At 44.1% G+C, this 14,186-nt stretch overlaps 1 protein-coding gene across 6 annotated transcripts in view; it reads right to left on the bottom strand.

Moving 5' to 3' along the window:
- Positions 1-14,186, bottom strand: part of uvssa (UV-stimulated scaffold protein A) — a 141,984-nt gene that overhangs the window by 77,456 nt on the left and 50,342 nt on the right. For all 6 annotated transcript variants that reach the window (XM_068029571.1, XM_068029581.1, XM_068029591.1 and 3 more), the window contains one exon: positions 9,154-9,313. In XM_068029571.1, coding sequence (XP_067885672.1) covers positions 9,154-9,313 — 160 coding nt within the window. The remainder of the gene's footprint in view (positions 1-9,153; positions 9,314-14,186) is intronic.

Below are 14,186 nucleotides of genomic sequence, written 5' to 3'. Positions count from 1 at the left end.
ATCACCTCCCCCGGCAGCAAGTTCCAGACACTCACCACCCTCTGTGTAAAAAACTTGCCTCGCACATCCCCTCTAAGCTTTGCCCCTCGCACCTTAAACCTATGTCCCCTAGTAACTGACTCTTCCACCCTGGGAAAAAGCTTCTGACTATCCACTCTGTCCATGCCGCTCATAACTTTGTAAACCTCTATCATGTCGCCCCTCCACCTCCGTCATTCCAGTGAAAACAATCCGAGTTTTTCCAACCTCTCCTCATAGCTAATGCCCCCCAGACCAGGCAACATCCTGGTAAACCTCTTCTGTACCCTCTCCAAAGCCTCCACGTCCTTCTGGTAGTGTGGCGACCAGAATTGCACGCAATATTCTAAGTGTGGCCTAACTAAGGTTCTGTACAGCTGCAACATGACTTGCCAATTTTTATAATCTATGCCCCGACCGATGAAGGCAAGCATGCCGTATGCCTTCTTGACTACCTTATCCACCTGCGTTGCCACTTTCAGTGACCTGTGGACCTGTACGCCCAGATCTCTCTGCCTGTCAATACTCCTAAGGGTTCTGCCATTTACTGTATACTTCCCACCTGCATTAGACCTTCCAAAATGCATTACCTCACATTTGCCAGGATTAAACTCCATCTGCCATTTCTCCGCCCAAGTCTCCAACCCATCGATATCCTGCTGTATCATCTGACAATCCTCATCATTATCCGCAACTCCACCAACCTTTGTGTCATCCGCAAACTTACTAATCAGACCAGCTACATTTTCCTCCAAATCATTTATATATACTACAAACAGCAAAGGTCCCAGCACTGATCCCTGCGGAACATCACGAGTCACATCCCTCCATTCAGAAAAACACCCATCCACTGATACCCTCTGTCTTCTATGACCGAGCCAGTTCTGTATCCATCTTGCCAGTTCACCTCTGATCCCGTGTGACTTCACCTTTTGTACCAGTCTGCCATGCGGGACCTTGTCAAAGGCTTTACTAAAGTCCATATAGATAACATCCACTGCCTTTCCTTCATCAATCATCTTCGTCACTTCCTCAAAAAACTCAATCAAATTAGTAAGACACGACCTCCCCTTCACAAAACCTTGCTGTCTCTCGCTAATAAGTTCGTTTGTTTCCAAATGGCAGTAAATCCTGTCCCGAATAATCCTCTCTAATAATTTCCCTGCCACTGACGTAAGGCTCACCGGCCTATAATTTCCTGGATTATCCTTGCCACCCTTCTTAAACAAAGGCACAACATTGGCTATTCTCCAGTCCTCTGGGACCTCACCTGTAGCCAATGAGGATGCAAAGATTTCTGTCAAGGCCCCAGCAATTTCTTCCCTTGCCTCCCTCAGTATTCTAGGGTAAATCCCATCTGGCCCTGGGGACTTATCTACCTTAATGCTTTGCAAGACACCCAACACCTCCTCCTTTTTGATAATGAGATGACTGAGACTATCTGCACTCCCTTCCCTGGGCTCATCATCCACCAAGTCCTTCTCTTTGGTGAATACTGATGCAAAGTACTCATTTAGCACCTCGCCCATTTCCTCTGGCTCCACACATAGATTCCCATCTCTGTCCTTCAGTGGGCCAACCCTTTCCCTGGTTACCCTCTTGCTCTTTATATACGTATAAAAAGCCTTGGGATTTTCATTAATCCTGTTTGCCAATGACTTTTCATGACCCCTTTTAGGACTTTCCTAACTCCTTGCTTAAGTTCCTTCCTACTGTCTTTATATTCCTCAAGTGCTTCATCTGTTCCCAGCCTTCCAGCCCTTACAAATGCTTCTTTTTTCTTTTTGACTAGGCTCACAATATCCCATGTTATCCAAGCTTCCCGAAACTTGCCAAACTTGTCTTTCTTCCTCACAGGAACATGCTGGTCCTGGATTCTAATCAGCTGACATTTGAAAGACTCCCACATGTCAGATGTTGATTTACCCTCAAACAGCCGCCCCCAATCTAAATTCTTCAGTTCCTGCCTAATATTGTTATAATTAGCCTTCCCCCAATTTAGCACCTTCACCAGAGGACTACTCTTATCCTTATCCACAAGTACCTTAAAACTTATGGAATTATGGTCACTGCTCCCGAAATGCTCCCCCACTGAAACTTCGACCACCTGGCCGGGCTCATTCCCCAATACCAGGTCCAGAATGGCCCCATCCTTAGTTGGACTATCTACAAACTGTTTCAAGCCGCCCTCTTGGATGCCCCTTACAAATTCTGCCCCATCCAAGCCCCTAGCACTAAGTGAGTCCCAGTCAATATTGGGGAAGTTAAAATCACCCATCACCACAACCCTGTTACCTTTACATCTTTCCAAAATCTGTCTACATATCTGCTCCTCGACCTCCCGCTGGCTGTTGGGAGGCCTGTACAAAACCCCCAACATTGTGATTGCACCCTTCCTATTCCTGAGCTCCACCCATATTGCCTCGCTGCATGACCCCTCTGAGGTGTCCTCCCGCAGTACAGCTGTGATATTCTCCTTAACCAGTAATGCAACTCCCCCACCCCTTTTACATCCCCCTCTATCCCGCCTGAAGCTTCTAAAGCCTGGAACATTTAGCTGCCAATCCTGCCCTTCCCTCAACCAAGTCTCTGTAATAGCAACATCATATTTCCAAGTACTAATCCAAGCTCTAAGTTCATCTGCCTTACCGGTTATACTTCTCGCATTGAAACAAATGCACTTCAGACCATCAGTCCCGCTGTGCTCAGCAACATCTCCCTGCCTGCTCTTCCTCTTAGTCCTACTGGCCTTATTTACTATGTCCTCCTCATTTATTTCACTAGCTGTCCTACTGGTCTGGTTCCCACCCCGCTGCCACACTAGTTTAAACCCTCCCGAGTGACGCTAGCAAACCTTGCAGCCAGTGCCCTTCCAGTTTAGATGCAACCCGTCCTTCTTGTACAGGTCCCACCTGTCTCTGAAGAGATCCCAATGATCCAGATATCTGAAACCCTCCCTTCTACACCAGCTGCTCAGCCACATGTTTAGCTGCACTATCTTCCTATTTCTAGTCTCACTGGCACGTGGCACAGGGAGTAATCCAGAGATTACAACCCTCGAGGTCCTGTTTTTTTAACTTACTACCTAACTCCCTAAACTCCCCCTGCAGGACCTCATCACTCTTCCTGCCTATGTCATTGGTACCGATGTGTACCACAACCTCTGGCTGTTCACCCTCTCCCTTCAGAATGCCCCCTGTCCGTTCAGAGACATCCTTGACCCTGGCACCAGGCAGCCAACATACCATCCTGGAGTCTCTTTCACTTCCACAGAAGCGCCTATCTGTGCCCCTGACTATAGAGTTCCCTATAACTATTGCTCTTCTGCACTTTGTCCCTCCCTGCTGAACAACAGTGCCAGCCGTGATGTCACTGCTCTGGCTGCTGCTGTGGTTTTCCCCTGATAGGCCATCCCCCCCAACAGTATCCAAAACGGTATACTTGTTAGAGAGGGGGATAGCCACAGGGGATTCCTGCACTGACTGCCTGCCCCTTCTAGCGGTCACCCATCTATCTGCCTGCACCTTGGGTGTAACCACTTCTCTAAAACACCTGTCTATGACGCTTTCCGCCACCTGCATGCTCCTAAGTGCATCCAGTTGCCGCTCCAACCGATCCATGCGGTCTGTGAGGAGCTGCAACTGGGTACACTTCCTGCAGATGTAGTCGCCCGGAACGCTGGAAGCATCACGGACCTCCCACATCTCACAGGTGAAGCACTTCACCCCTCTAACTGTCATTTCTATCACTAATTAGTTAATTAATATAAAATAAATACTTATTAAATCCTTACTAAATTATGATACACTTAACTATATGGTCCCTAGTGTGAGACTTCTACAATAAATGCTAACTGATTTAGTTACTCTACTTATTAATTAGTTAATTAGTGCTTTAATCAATTTTTATCAGTTTTATTTTCAAATTCGGTACAGATTCTCTACCAGCCAATCAGGTCACAGCTTTCCTGTGACGTCACTTTTTCAGTTTTTTTTCCCCCACCCGAGGTAACTTACTGCTCTGGAACTCCGACCTCCGAGTCTGCTCCGCGAATCCCCAAGGTAGGTTTTTTATACTTACCGCTCTGGAACTCCGCCCTCCGAGTCTGCTCCGCGTATCCCCAAGGTAAGCTTTTTATACTTACCGCTCTGGAACTCCGCCCTCCGAGTTTGTGTGTGTGCTAATTCAGACATATGGAATCATCGAATGGTTACAGCACAGAAGGAGTCCATTTGGCATCATGTGCGTGCCAGCTCTCTGCAAGAACACCTCAGCTAGTCCCACTCCACCACCACACACCGCCACCCCCCCACCCCGCCCACCTTTACCTGTAGCCCTGCAAATTTTTTTTCTCTTCAGGTAATTATCCAATTCCCTTTTAAAAACCACCATTGCATCTGCCTACACCGCACGCTCAGGCCCTAACCACTCAGTGCGCAGTAAAGCTTTTCCTCATGCCGTCTCTGGTTCTTTTGCCATTCACCTTAAATCAGTGTTCTCTGGTTCTCGACCCTTCCTGCAATGGGAACAGTTTCTCCCCATCTGCTCTATCCAGACCCCTCATGATTTTGAACAGCTCTCTCAAATCTCCTCACAACTTTCTCTTCTTTAAGGAGAAGCTATCCATGTAACTGAAGTCCCTCATCCTTGGAACTATTCTCCTAAACCTTTTCTGCACCCTCACTAATGAGGTCATGCTGCAGCTGTACAAAACTCTGGTGAGACCCCACCTGGAGTATTGCGTGCAGTTCTGGTCACCGCATTAGAGGAAGGATGTGGAAGCTTTGGAAAGGGTGCAGAGGAGATTTACTAGGATGTTGCCTGGTATGGAGGGAAGGTCTTACGAGGAAAGACTGAGGGACTTGAGGTTGTTTTCGTTGGAGAGAAGGAGGAGGAGAGGTGACTTAATAGAGACATATAAGATAATCAGAGGGTTTGATAGGGTGGGTAGTGAGAGTCTTTTTCCTCGGATGGTGATGGCAAACACGAGGGGACATAGCTTTAAGTTGAGGGGTGATAGATATAGGACAGATGTTAGAGGTAGTTTCTTTACTCAGAGAGTAGTAGGGGCGTGGAACGCCCTGCCTGCAACAGTAGTAGACTCGCCAACTTTAAGGGCATTTAAGTGGTCATTGGATAGACATATGGATGAAAATGGAATAGTGCAGGTCAGATGGTTTCACAGGTCGGCGCAACATCGAGGGCCGAAGGGCCTGTACTGCGCTGTAATGTTCTAATTCTAATTTCGTAACATCTCTCCCAGAATTGGACACAATACTCCAGTTGAGGCCGAACCAATGTTTTATAAAGGTTCACCATAACCTCCTTGCTTTTGTACTGTATGCCTCTTTTCATGAAGCCCAGGATTCCATATGCCTTATTAACCACTTCCTCAACCTGCCCTGCTCCTTCAACAATTTGTGCACATATACCCACAGGTTCCTCTGCTCCTGCACCCCCTTTAGAATTGTATCCTTTATTGTTTATTGTCTTTCCTCATTCTTCCTACCAAAATGTTTCACTTCACACTTCTCTGCAATAAATTTCATCTATCACATGTCCGTCCATTCCACCAGCCTGTCTCTGTCCTCTTCACAGATCACTGTATTCCTAAGTTTTGTATCATCCGCAAATTTTGAAATTGTGCCTTGCACACCCAAGTCTAGGTCATTAATATAGATCAAGAAAAGCAGTGGTCCGAATAGTGGCCCCGGGGAACCCCACTACATACCTTCCTCCAAGCGAAAAACAACCGTTCACCACTACTCGCTGTTTGCTGACTTTGTATCCATGCTCCCACAGTCCCTTTTATTCCATGGGTTTTAACTTTGCTGACAAGCCCGTTATGTGGCACTTCATCAATAACCTTTTGGAAGTCCATGCACACCACATCAACTGCATTACCCTCGTTAACCTTCACTGTTACCTCAGCAAAAATCTCAAACAGCTCTACAGGCATAGAGTTAGTTGTATGCAAAATAACTATCAAGTTCACCTACCTAACAGGAGTCAGTGCATATCAAAATAATTCCTTCAATGTGAAGTGTTCTAAGATGTGAAAATGTTATACTGCATAAACATGAATCTTTCTAATGTTCATTCACTTTACTTAAAAAAAAATTACTGCACTTCCCTATTAATCTGCATAACGGTTTCAAGTCTATTTCACCCAGGTGTATTCATAGATCAACATAATATAAAATTATGCAACTGTACATCTGGGGATAGGGAACCAAACACCATAACATGAGAAACTCTGCTCTTCTATCGACTTAATCGTTATTAATAGGTGATCAATGATGCATTGTCCAAGGTAAAGGAAACAAGGTCACCCCTAGATCACTGGTGTCAACTGCAGGTGTAAAACAATAATGTGCTAATAATATAAAAGCAGCTTTACATTGGGACTACAGCTCCAACGGAGCATCACACATGCTGAGACCATGGATAATAAGGAGATGGCTGCTGAATTTAACAGATATTTTGCATCAGTCTTCACTATTAAGAATACAAGTAACATCCCAGTATTAGCTGTAAGTCAGGAAATGGAAGAGAGGGAGGAACTCAAGAAAATTACAATCATCAGGGAAGTGATACTGAACAAATTGTTGGAGCTGCGGGCTGACAAGTCCCCGGGTCCTGATGGACTTCATCCTAGGGTGCTAATTTTCCAAAATTCCCTCGATTCGGGGATGGTTCTATTAGATTGGAAAATAGCAAATGTAAATCCTTTATTCAAAAAGGGAGGGAGACAGAAAGCAAGCAAGTACAGGCCAGTTAGCTTAACATCTGTCTCAGGGAAAATGTTGGAATCCATTATTAAAGATGTTATAGCAGGGTATTTAGAAAAATTCAAGGTAATCAGGCCAAGTCAACATGGTTTTGTGAAAGGGAAATCATGTTTAACCTATTTACTGGAGTTCTTTGAGAGAGTTACATGTGCTGTGGATAAAGGGGAACCGGTGGATGTATTGTACTTAGATTTCCAGAAGGCATTTGATAAGGTGCCACATCAAAGGTTATTGCAGAAATTAAAAGCTCATGGTGGAGGGTGTAACATATTGGCATGGACAGAAGATTGGCTAGCTAACTGGAAACAGAGAGTAGGCATAAATGGTTCATTTTCTGGTTGGCAAGATGTAACGAGTGATGTGCCACAGGGATCTGTGCTGGGGCCTGAATCTTTTAACAATTTATATAAATGACTTAGGTGAAGGCACCGAAGGTATGGTTGCTAAATTTGCTGATGACACAAAGATAGGTAAGAAAGTAACTTGTGAAGAGGACATAAGGGGTTACAGAGGGATATAGATAGGTTAAGTGAGTGGGCAAAGACCTGGCAAATGGAGTATTATGTGGGAAAGTGGGAAATTGTTCACTTTGGCAAGAAGAATAAAAAAGAAGCATATTATCTAAATGGTGAGAGATTGCAGAGCTCTGAGATGTAGAGGGATCTGGGTGTCCTAGTGCATGAATCGCAAAAGGTTAGTATGCAGGTACAGCACGTAATTAGGAAAGCTAATAGAATGTTATCATTTATCGCGAGGGGAATTGAATACAAAAGTAGGGAGGTTATGCTTCAGCTATACAGGTGAGACCACATCTGGAGTACTGTGTACAGTACTGGTCTCCTTATTTAAGGAAGGATGTAAATGTGTTGGAGGCAGTAAAGAGAAGGTTTACTAGACTAATACCTGGAATGGGTAGGCTGTCTTATGAGGAAAGATTGGACAGGTTAGGCTTGCATCCGCTGGAATTTTAAAAATTAAGAGGCGACTTGATTGAAACATATAAGATCCTGAGGGGTCTTGACAGGGTGGATGTGGAAAGGATGTTTCCTCTTATGGGAGAATCTAGAACTAGGGGTCACTGTTTAAAAATAAGGGGTCGCCCGTTTAAGTCACGATGAGGAGGAATTTTTTCTCTCTGAGGGTAATGAGTCTTTGGAATTCTCTTCCTCAAAAGGCGGTGAAAGCACAGTCTTTGACTATTTCAAAGGCAGAGGTAAATAGACTTTTTTTTAAGAACATTAGAACATTACAGCGCAGTACAGGCCCTTCGGCCCTCGATGTTGCGCCGACCTGTGAAACCATCTGACCTACACTATTCCATTTTCATCCATATGTCTATCCAATGACCATTTAAATGCCCTTAAAGTTGGCGAGTCTACTACTGTTGCAGGCAGGGCGTTCCACGCTCCTACTACTCTGAGTAAAGAAACTACCTCTAACATCTGTCCTATATCTATCACCCCTCAACTTGAAGCTATGTCCCCTCGTGTTTGCCATCACCATCCGAGGAAAAAGACTCTCACTATCCACCCTAACTAACCCACTGATTATCTTATATGTCTCTATTAAGTCACCTCTCCTCCTCCTTCTCTCCAACGAAAACAACCTCAAGTCCCTCAGCCAAGATTCTTGATGACCAAGGGTTATCGGGGATAGGTGCAAGTGTGGCGTAATCAGTTCAGCCATGGTATCTTGCTGAGCAGATTTGAAAATGCAATTAATTATATTCTAACTGGTTCAGTACATCTCTGGAAATGATGTAAATGTTTTGTAAAATGCTTTATTACTAGCCATATATCTGCATTGAATGAGTACAACAATCGAATGTTAAGTTCTTAATGGGTTCAACTGTCTGACATTAATTTACATGAACTTGAATGGAGCAGCAGGTTCGAAGGGCCGAGTGGCTTACCCCTGTTCCTAATTGGTATGTTTGTATGACCCATCATCTCAAAGTGCTGCTTCCCCATTTTACAATACTGGCATAAAGTTTCTTCCTGTTACAGGGGCAATATGAAATTAAGATTCTGATGAAAGATCACTGACCTGAAACGTTAACTCTGCTTCTCTCTCCACAGATGCTGCCAGACCTACTGAGTATTTCCAGCATTTCTTGTTTTTATTTCAGATCTCCAGCATCTGCAGTATTTTGCTTTTATGAAACTAAGATTCGCTGGTGGAGGTGTTTTGTCCAATTATGTTTGTGAATTGCTGAAGGTCCTTTTTTAAAAATATAGGTTAAAGGTGCTACATAAATGCACATTATTCTTGTTCTTGAAAAGTAAATTATGGTGCATTTATCTATAAGAAAATTGTCACAAAAGACAAAATAAAAATCATCTACCTGTACATCTGCATGGACAGCTTTGTCTTCAAGATCTTTAATGTTGCTGCTGCACATGTTGGATCAAGTTCCTCATCATTCCTCCGTGGTCGTGGGGGCCCTGCAGATGGTGTTACTGTCTTCACGGTTTCCTTGGTCTTTGGTGCCAGTGGCTCCAGTCCTGGAGTCAGACACAATATATACAATATAAACTTCTTACAGTAAAAATGCATATGCATATGTTTTTGTGTTTATATTACACATAAAAAGCCACAAAAACAAAATATACAAAACAAAGCTGTTGAACAATAGTCACCGCTATCTTCAGTCAAGTTGTGGCCAAATCCTACAGTGCCTACTTTACATGTCCCTTGAAGCAGAATTCTGATTCAATAATTGCAATGATAAGCATGCTGTTATTCTAAGCATCAAGATTCATTAAATAAACTAATTTTCTTGGTTACGCTGACAGTTTACTATATTTAACATCTTCATTAGACAGTTATCAAGGTGTATGAAACAAAGTCTGAACAAATCTGTACAAAAAAAAGTGGATTCCTAAACAATAAAGTGTTTAAATAAGTCACCTAAGTGACAGTTAATGGAACATATTGTTATAAGCATTCTTTCCTCCCACCTCATGGTTAACTGGATTGTTTTTAGTTTAGTTTAGTTTAGAGATACAGCACTGAAACAGGCCCTTCGGCCCACCGAGTCTGTGCCGACCATCAGCCATCCATTTTATACCAATCCTATACTAATCCCATATTCCTACCACATCCCCACCTGTCCCTATATTTCCCTACCACCTACCTATACTAGGGGCAATTTATAATGGCCAATTTACCTACCAACCTGCAAGTCTTTTGGCTTGTGGGAGGAAACCGGAGCACCCGGAGAAAACCCACGCAGACACAGGGAGAACTTGCAAACTCTACACAGGCAGTACCCAGAATTGAACCCGGGTCGCTGGAGCTGTGAGGCTGCGGTGCAAACCACTGCGCCGCCCTGGCAGTAAGCCTTGAAGACCTAAAAAGTACCAGCTTGAATTCGAGAACTGTGGCAAGTCAGTAGTAGCAGTCATGGGTGCTACAGTTTGCTTGGTGCCAAAATCATGAAAGAGGTCAGGGGAAAGCCAGGGTTTCCATGTGACCCCTGCTGGAAATGAAAGTGCTGGCATGCCAGAAGAGAACCAGGCTCAGCTGTGATGGGCCTCAAGGTCAAGTAAACAATGAAATCACAAGACACTCACTGACCAGGCTAATACATGAACAGCGGTTTGGAGAAGAAATCAGAAGACTCCAGTCCTCTTTGGAATTAAACCCAAACACTTTAACAGAGGGAAAAATTGTCGGGGGAAAATAAGTAAAATTACTTGGCAGAGTGCTGGATTTCTCCAAATAATTTGGATCAAGTAATTCCAAGGCAGCAAAGGGTCATTAATCAAAATTATGCTTGTATGCCAAGATAAACCAAATCTAGTGGAATAAAGTACCCAAAGGTTGTTTTGCAATTTTTAAAAAAAAAAATCTATTTTTGCCTTCTATTTTTCATACACAGAACCACATTGTTATAGCTGTGACCTTCGTACAAAATTATAAAAAGCCAAAATCTTTTTGAAATTGTTCAGTGTCACCTATTTGCCTGAAGCAATAACAAAGATAGAGTTAAAAAGATTAATCAATAGCAGGAAATGGCATGGCTGGGCCTGTGGCTGAAAGCTAGGCCACTGAATGCTGACATTATTGATTTTAGCAAGTTCACCAGGACTTGTAATTAAAATGTAAATTTGAGAAAGAGATTATGTCCTGACAGAAATCTTGGGATTAGGGAGAAGATAAAGGGCCTCAGTGGTGCAGAGAGAGAGAGGGAGAGAGAGAGAGAGAGAGAGAGAGAGAGAGAGAGAGAGACGGAAGGTTTCCTCAGCTGTGTGGCTTTACCCTTACTTTAACAACATTGGATCTGCTCTGAAGTTTAATTGGTAAATTGTTGAGACAGATAATAGAAACTGCTGATAGAAGTTGAACCACGGAAAGATCCTATGGACTCTAATGCTTTCTAACTTCTAACCCTTTGTTCTCCGAGTTATGTTAAAAGGCACAGTGCCTGAATGAAGGACCCAACATCGGGAAGGGGAGCGGGGCCCTCTGAGAGCCACCCCCCTGCCCTTGCTGCCAATCCTCCTACAACCCCCATCCCGAAAGGCCCCTCCAGCCCTGACCCACTTGTGGCTTGGGTCTAGCACTGCTCCTGGGCCTTGGGTGGGTGCTCCACCGGCAGTAGCCACCACCTCTGCAGTGGCGCTGCTCAGTTGGACAGCTGCAGGCCTCTAATTGGCCAGCAGTTCTGAGAGAGCGGGACTTTCATTGCCAGGGTCCTTGAACCTGTGGAAGATCCGCCACTGTCCAGTTAAGTACCTAATTGGCACTCGATTCGGTGGGCCTCCCACAGAAGAGATGATGCAGGGTTCTCGGTGTCGCTTTTGCCGAACATCAAGACCCCCCGTCGCCCGGATAAAATCCTGGCCAATATCTATCTACTCTGACTAGATCCCTCATGATTTTGAGCACCTCTATCAAATCTCTTCTCCACCTTCTCTTCTCGAAGGAGAACAGCACTGAATTCCCCATTATCAACGCCCTGGGGGTTACCATTGACCAGAAACTTAACTGGACAAGCCATATAAATGCTGTGGCACCAACAGCAGGTCAGAGGCTAGGAATTCTGTGGCGAGTGACTCACCTCCTGTCTCCCCAATGCCTGTCTACCACCTACAAAGGCACAAGTCAGTATGTGATGGAATACTCTCCACTTGCCTGGATGGGTGCAGCTCCAACAACACTCAAGAAGCTCGACACCTTCCAGGACAAAGCAACCCGCTTAACTGGCACCCCATCCACCACCTTCACCACTGACACACAGTGGCAGCAGTGTGTACCATCTACAAGATGCACTGCAGCAACTCACCAAGGCTCCTTCGACAGCACCTTCCAAACCCGTGACCTCTACCAACTAGAAAGGAAAGGGCAGCATGGGCATGGGAACACCACCTGCAAGTTTCCCTCCAACCCACACACCCTCCTGACTTGGAACTATATTGTCATTCCTTCACTGTCGCTGGGTCAAAAATCTGGAACTCTCTTTCTAACAGAACTGGTGGTGTACCTACATCACAAACTGCAGCAGTTCAAGATGGCAGCTCATCACCTTCTCAAGGGCAATTAGGGATGGACAATAAATGTTGGCCTTGCCAGCGATGCCCACATCCCATGAACAAATTTTTTTTTTTTTTTTTTAAAAGGCCCATCTTCTCCAATCTACTCATGTAATTGAAGCCCCTCATCACTGGAACGAACTTGTAAATCTTTTCTGCTTCCTCTCCAAAGCCTTCACATCTTCCTAAAGTGCAGCCCCCAGAAAAACAGTTTCCATTATAAATATGAATACAGAAATTTATAATGAATAAAGTTGTTAGAAGGTGTGTGCAGATGCAAGATATTCTTAATATTTTACTACTTGACAATCAGGGTTGTTAGAAATAAAGGCAGCATCAGAACCCTAGACTGTATTAGTTATACCCCTGAGCAAGCTCTTGCCACCTTTTAAAACATTTTCATGTTATCTTTTATCAACTTTTCCAGATTATTTCTACAATTTTCCTTTAAATTGCTGTTATTGTGCCACTGGAAGTAGATAAATAGATAGGGCGGCACAATGGCGCAGTGGTTAGCACCACAGCCTCACAGCTCCAGCGACCCAGGTTCGATTCTGGGTACTGCCTGTGAGGAGTTTGCAAATTCTCCCTGTGACCGTGTGGGTTTCCTCCGGGTGCTCCAGTTTCCTCCCACATGCCAAAGACTTGTGGGTTGATAGGTAAATTGGCCATTGTAAATTGCCCCTAGTGTAGGTAGGTGGCATGAGAATTGAGGGTAGGTGGGGATGCGAGAGGGAAATGGGATGAATGTAGGATTAGTATAAATAGGGTGGGTGATGGGCGGCATGGACTCGTTGGGCTGAAGGGCCTGTTTCGGTGCTGTATCTCTCTATGACTCTATAAATTAAAATTAGCTGATAATTCCCTTTTTTATATCTAAATTCCCATTTTGCTTTGTTTAATTTCGATTCTTGGAAAATTTATTTTTTTTTTAAGCATAAAAACTTTGAAATTATCAGCAATAGAATGTGTAATTAGAATATTTTAAACTTTGGCTCGTTAAGCAAGAGCTCTGAATGTAGGTGTAGAAGAACTACTTGGAATGACTCACAGAATTCTCAGAGAAAAATCATGAGGTGAGTCATCCAAAGTAGTTCTTCTACACCTACATTCAGAACTCTTGCTTTACAACCCAGATGAGACTGCAAACTTAGCGTAAGGAGAGTCACAGCATAAACCAATATCATACCATTCCAAGCTATCGCATACAACAACCAACTTCTTGCAAAACTATCAAATAAAAAAAGAAATCACATAGCAAACTATTTCAAATCATCTTGTTTCCACCTCTAATTTAGCTCCAAGTGCCCGTGTTCATCCAGCATTTCATCCAAATGACTATTCTTCATGTGTAGCCAGCGTAGTAGGCTACTGAACAGTGGGGAGCAGAGTGGAATTTGGTTTCATCACTAAGCCCATCAATCATGGACTGCTGTACAACAATTAAGAATGGGAAGCCTGCCTGATTTTTCTACTCCCTAATCCAGTTCCATTGAAGTGAATTGTAGTGCTACCTATTGTTACCATGCCAACAAACCCAAAACAGCTCAGGCCTCTTACCTATGAGTCAAAGATTGTCGGTTCTAGTTCCATTCCACACATTTAAGCATAGAACCTAGGCTGACACTGAAGTGCAGCACTGTGTGAGTGATTCACTGTCTGAGGTCATAGAATCATTTACAGCAAAGAAGGAGGTCATTCAGACCATCGAGTCCATGCCTGCGCTCCACAAAGCTATCCAGTCAGTCCCACCACCCCGCTCGATCCCTGTAGCCTGCAAGTTTATTTCCTTCAAGTGGTCATCCAATTTCCTCTTGAAGTCACTGAATGTCTCTGCCTC

The sequence above is a fragment of the Heterodontus francisci genome, chromosome 1 (genome assembly GCF_036365525.1).
Source record: "Heterodontus francisci isolate sHetFra1 chromosome 1, sHetFra1.hap1, whole genome shotgun sequence".
NCBI lineage: Eukaryota > Metazoa > Chordata > Chondrichthyes > Heterodontiformes > Heterodontidae > Heterodontus > Heterodontus francisci.
The sequence above is the reverse complement of the archived record's forward strand: the minus strand, read 5'-3'. Positions and strand labels throughout refer to the sequence as shown.